This window comes from Miniopterus natalensis, chromosome 9 (assembly GCF_054644295.1).
Source record: "Miniopterus natalensis isolate mMinNat1 chromosome 9, mMinNat1.hap1, whole genome shotgun sequence".
NCBI classification, from domain to species: Eukaryota; Metazoa; Chordata; class Mammalia; order Chiroptera; family Miniopteridae; genus Miniopterus; species Miniopterus natalensis.
The window spans coordinates 14,821,245-14,827,298 of record NC_142089.1 but is presented as its reverse complement, the minus strand read 5'-3'; the positions used below and the strand labels follow the sequence as shown (position 1 = coordinate 14,827,298).

The following is a 6,054-nucleotide window of genomic DNA, read 5'->3' as shown; positions in this document are numbered from 1 at the left end:
TTCCCATAATGCCTCATCTAAACTACATGTCCCATGTAATGAGCCTTTAAGCATCTGTTTTCCCTACAAAACAGGTAAATCACAAGAACAGAGTCTATAGTTCATTCATCTTTGGTTCTACAGTGCCTAACATAAGGCCAGGCTCAGTATTTATGAGATGAGTGAATCTTAGCTCTGAGCTTGTTAGCAACCAAGTCATAAAGGGAAAGAAGATGTATTTTGTGGCTCAGTTTCCTTGTCTAATCAAAGGAAGCAAAATTGCTTGGTTGTTAGAAGAGCAAATCTGAGCCAGACTGAAATATTGACAGGGTACCTGTTACATTCCCATCTCTGATTTGAAGGAGGATGGTAAAAGAGAGAAGGTGGTAATGATCAGGTTCTGTAGCAAGTCACATGAAAAGGCATTTATTGAGCAGCCTCAGAGGCTGTGCTGGGTGGGCTTACCAACAGTAGGAAGAACTGGGGGAGACCACTCCCCAGACAGCAAGATCCCAGGAGATTTTTCTTTTTATGTGGCAAAATATCCACAACATAAAATTTTTTATTCCATTTTAACATTTTAAAAGATCATCTTAACCATACATTCCTGTGGCATTAAAAAGTCACAATGTTGTGTAACCATCACTACCATCTATATCCAGAACTTTTTTATCTTCCCAAACTGAAACTCTACTCATTAAACACTAACTCCCCATTCCCCATGGCCTCAGTCCCTGACAACCACCATTCTCCTTTCTGTCTATGAATCTGACTATTGTAGATATTTCATATGGGTAGTACCATATAGTATTTGTCCTTTTATGTCAGGCTTATTTCACTTAGAACAATGTCTCAAGACTCATCTGTGTTGTAGCATGTATCAAAATTTCATTCCTTTTCAGGGCTGAACAATATTTCATTGTGTGTGTACATCCCATTTTATTGTATTCATTCATCCATCATGGGACCTTTAAATTGTATCTACCTTTTTTTGCTTATTGTAAACAATGCTGCTGTGAATATTCATGTACAAATATATGTTTAAGTCTCTGTTTTCAGTCTTTTTGTATATGCCCAGAAGTAGGATTGTTGGAGCATATCGTAATTCTATGTTTAATTTTTTGAGGAACTGCCAGACTGTTTTCCACAGCAGCTGTGCCATTCTGCATCCCCACCAGCAGTGCATAAGGGTTCTCTACATTCTTTCCTATTTTTGTCACTTTCTGTGTGTTTTTCAATAGTAGTCATTCTAATGGGTGTGAAGTCCCAGGAAATTTGGGCATATAGGTTAGACCACAGAGAGAACTTCCTTCTTGGGGAGGAAGGGAATACTAGAGGATCTGTGGGCACACTTGGGCCTGCCCATATCACAGGCCTCTCAGAAACCAGAAATCTAAAGCTCCTCATGTAGGCACAGGAGCTTGCCCCTAATCTCTGACCCTGATTCCTTCCTGACCTCTCCCCACAGGCTGCAGCAAACCATGTAATGAGCCATGCCCCGCCCGGGACACCCCCGCCCATCATCTGGGCCCCCACGCTTGGGACCCTGGGAGCGGCCAACAGAGCTATGTTTGGAGACCTATGATGAGCCATCTCAGCCCCCACCGAGCCGCCGCACTCGTAAGCCAGACCCCAAGGATCCTGGCCACCGTGGGCCTGAGAGCCTTACCTTCATCTCCGGCTCTGCTGAGCCCGCTGCCGAGCCCCCAGCCTGCTGCCTGCTCTGGCGACCCTGGGTGTGGGACTGGTGCCTGGCTGCCTTCTGCTTCCGTCGCTGCTGGGATTGCCTCCAGCGCTGTGGAGCCTGTGTTCGGGGCTGCAGCCCCTGCTTGTCTACTGGGGACTCGCCTGATGGGGCTGCCGAAGCCAACTGGGCCAAGGAGCACAATGGAGTGCCCCCCAGTCCTGACCGTGTACCCCCCAGCCGGCGGGATGGCCAGCGGCTCAACTCAACCATGGGTAGCAGCTTCAGCTACCCTGACGTCAAGCTTAAAGGCATCCCTGTATACCCCTATCGCAGTACCACTGCCCCAGCCCCTGATGCGGACTCCTGCTGCAAGGAGCCATTGGCCAATCCTCCACCCATGCGGCACAGCCTGCCGAGCACCCTTGCCAGCAGCCCCCGAGGCTCTGAGGAGTACTACTCCTTCCACGAGTCGGACCTGGACCTACCTGAGATAGGCAGTGGCTCCATGTCGAGCCGAGAGATTGATGTGCTTATCTTCAAGAAGCTGACAGAGTTGTTCAGCGTACACCAGATTGACGAGCTGGCCAAGTGCACGTCAGACACTGTGTTCCTGGAGAAGACCAGTAAGATCTCAGACCTTATCAGCAGCATCACACAGGACTATCACCTGGATGAGCAGGATGCTGAGGGCCGCCTGGTACGCGGCATCATTCGCATCAGTACCCGAAAGAGCCGCACCCGCCCACAGACCACAGAGGGGCGCTCAACCCGGGCTGTTGCCCCTGTTGCCATTGCCCCTGACAGCGGCCATGAGACCATGGTGGGCTCCGGGGTCAGCCAGGATGGTAGGTGGGGCCTCATAGGGCTGAAGGGCAGAATGGAGGAGGCTCTGGCCAAGGGAGGGCAGCACTGATGTCATTGGCCACTGTGGGTCCACCCCTCAACCAGTCCCTGCTCTTGCTCCTCCTTTTTCTCAGCTCCTCTGCATCCCCTAACAGGCTCCTTCTATCCCTTGCTACCACCTGCCAGAGTAGCTTCCAGACCTAGCCTGGTTAACAGGACTCAGGAACCCACATGAATTTGGACCTCTGACCTGTCCTGGCCTAACTAAAACACCCACCACCCACCACTGTGCATACCCACAAGCATGTGCGCGCATGCACGCGCGCGCGTGCGCGCACACACACACACAGTGTGTCTTTGTTTTAAATACTTTCTGTAGCCCATCGGTGAGTGGCCTCGCCCTCACTGGGCTGGGGTCAGAGGTGGGGAGTGGACTTGAAAAGATGTAATAATGATCACTGTTCCCCTCATGTTCCTTTTCTAGAACTCACAGTGCAGATCTCCCAAGAGACGACTGCAGATGCCATCGCCAGGAAGCTGAGGCCTTTTGGAGCCCCAGGTTTGGTCCTGACCTGATGAGGAATATGGCGAGGAGAGGGGACTGCCCTAGGGGGCCCCACATGCCCCTCTCCCAACTTCCTCCTGGGGTGGGTGAGGATGGGATCAGAAAGGGACAAGAAGCCTGAGCAGCTACAGATGCCATCCCAATCCTGCCAGCTAGCTTAAAGGGTTCAGTTGGGAGAGATTCAGGAGTCTGCCCCTGAACCAGCAGGAGACTGGTGCCCAGAATAGGCAAGCTGAAAGTGATGGGACCCCAGCCTCTAAGCCCTGGTCACTGGGGAGGAAAGTGGAAAGCAGGGGGCCATCCAGCCTGGTGCGAAAGGCACTCTGTGTGATTTCTGCTGCTGTCTTCTTGGCCTTCACAAGTCTTTGGGAGCTAGCTGGGCTGTTACCCTTTTACAGGGAAGAAGTTGGGGGCTCAGAAGTTAAGAAACTGAGTGGGTCACCCAGCCAGGATCAGACTAACCCAGGCTTAAGTCCCACTCTGCTCCTTCTCAGGGGGCTTCTCCCTGCCTGTGGGACCTGAATGAGTTTCTTCCCCTCTCAGCCTGTTTTTTCCTCTTTTCCCTCTCAGGATACCCAGCCAGCCATGACTCATCCTTCCAGGGCACCGACACAGACTCCTCAGGGGCACCCCTGCTCCAGGTGTACTGCTAACCCCCACTGGGCCCAGTGGGCGCAATCCCCTTCTGAGAGAAGCACAGCCTGCAGAATGAAGAGGGGGACCAGGACTCCTTTTGGGGAGGCAATACTCCAACCTTGGCTGACTGGTTCCTGGACCACGTGCATTTCACTGGGCCATGGTGCCCGCATTACCCTGGATCCCCAGCTGGCCTGACCTGTCCCTTTCTGTCCCTGGCCTGGGCCATGGAAAGCAGGCTTAGGAGTTATCTTCTGGGATTGAATCCCTGCTCTCCTCCTATAACCTGCCACCCTAACCAGTCATGCAGACTTCCCCCTCCCCATGCAGAGGGAGAGGATGCCAGCTAAAAGCAGCTTATCTTAAATAGACTGGGTCAGGGGGCAGGAGGGCCTCTGTCAAATTCTGTGGGCAGTGCCTACTCCATGTTTTATTCTGTTGAGCAGTTTGTTTCTTCGTTGATGTCCTACATGCTAACGTGAACATAGTTGCAAGTACAAAGGAAATAAAGATGTCTACCTTGTTAAATTGACTGTGATACTGTCCTTTCTGTCCCATTTGCCTGACTGCTGCCTGGAGCAGGAAGCAAAACAGAGCATCTAGTATTGTGGGGTCAAAGTCAGAAGGCTAAAATGGGAGCGATAACGCCCACCTCTCAGATTCACTGAGTTCCAGGAGATAGAGCCCTAACGCCCACCTCCCAGATTCACTGAGTTCCAGGAGATAGAGCCCAGCAGTGTCTGTACCTAAGGTCTCACATGTGGTTTCTCTCATTGCGAGGTTCTAGGCTGGCCTGTCTGGGCTGCCCCTGCTGCCCAGGTTCACTGCCTACAGGCTGGCCTGCTTCTGGCCATCCCTGCCGTTTCCCCAAGACCCCACCCAGCTACAGACCTGCTGCTCCCTTCGCTTCTCCCTGGTGCTGATAGAGCACTGTGGTTCACTGTTACCTTCTTGACCTTCCCAATAATACTGGAGTGGGGTCCTTCTTTCACAGAGGGGTCAAGAAATTTAACGGGACACAGAGCTAGTTAGCTGTGGCTCTGGACCTATAAGCTGACCTTGGCAATTCTGCCCCCAAGCTGGCAAGCTGACCTGTGTGGGGCAGAAGCAGGTTCCAGACCAGCTGGGTTCAGAAGGACCCTACTTAGCTATTCACACAGAAGTGTCTCAACAGGCCAACCAGGCTAGTTGATTGAACAAACTAGGTGTCCAGGACCTCCTCTGCCTCACCTACAGCCCCCATAGACCTTATTGTCCTTGTGGCATCCTTTGGAAAGGGACTAGACAAACTGTACTTGTCTATCCAATTTCCTATCAGACAGGATGGTCCCTTGGGATTATGATCACAGGGCCCAGTACCAGTGATAAAACTGGCTCCTTTCCTTAAGCTGTTTCATTCAGGTTAAGGCTTCCCAAGACTGAAAATGATCACAGGACACTGGAGCCCAGGGATATCACGGGACATAGGAGGAGTGATTCAGCAATCCCTCCACCCTAGCCTTGGCCCTAGAGGACACTTTTCTGAACACAGCCTTGGGAACCACTACTGGTTTCCTCAGGAAAAAAGGGTTTATCAAGTTTGGAAACAGACAAAGCTAGGTACTACACAGCCTCTTGACATCTTTAACAAGCTATTCTGAAATATCTAAAGGATGTGCTATGTTCCAGAAATTCAGGGGTTACCGTCACCCACAAAGCACAGCACTCTGGGCAAGTCAACCTAGACACTCCTGCTGTAACCATAACTTCTGTGGCGGCCTACAATCAGGGACCTCTATTCTCTGGCCAGAGTGGATTAGGGTCAGCTCCAGGGACTGGATTTGGGTAGAGGAGAGCATCTCTCCAGGCCTGGCACTGCCTTGGTAGCTGAGAAGTCCTGACATCTGCAGAGGTCCAGGTCAGAGACACAAACAATAGGGCCCCACTGGACTTTACCCTGTCCTCCAGGCCAGGTGTCTGTACCACACATAGAGCAGACCTGAGCCCAGGGCAGTCCCCCCAACCTTTGTGGCTCTCAGCTACTGGAAAGCAAGTGCGTAGTTTCAGAAACACTTGATCCAGGGCTGGAGGACAGAACCATGGCAGTGGGAAGTTGTCTTACAGATGAAAGTGGAATCAAGTCCCTGGTCTTAAACTCTGCTGAGTCATGGGCCCCTATGAGAATCAGACATATGTTCTGGTCCCTGTAGCCAGAAAAACTCACCTTTGCTCAGAATCACACACAAACTGAAAGTCTTGTTTTAATCTTCCCTTTAACGAGAAACTGAGCCCCAGAGAAGGGTAAGGACTTGCCCTAGATCACATGGCAAAATCAGCTAGAAGCCAAGCCCCCAGCTCCCTATAG

At 51.4% G+C, this 6,054-nt stretch overlaps 1 protein-coding gene across 1 annotated transcript; it reads left to right on the top strand.

Moving 5' to 3' along the window:
* The first annotated feature begins 1,472 nt into the window (after nucleotides 1-1,472).
* Nucleotides 1,473-4,240, top strand: KDF1 (keratinocyte differentiation factor 1). The gene is made up of 3 exons (XM_016219551.2): nucleotides 1,473-2,511; nucleotides 2,994-3,068; nucleotides 3,645-4,240. Exons 1-3 carry the CDS (start codon nucleotides 1,473-1,475, stop codon nucleotides 3,725-3,727), a joined length of 1,197 nt encoding a protein of 398 aa, XP_016075037.2. The 3' UTR covers nucleotides 3,728-4,240.
* The last annotated feature ends 1,814 nt before the right edge of the window (nucleotides 4,241-6,054 follow it).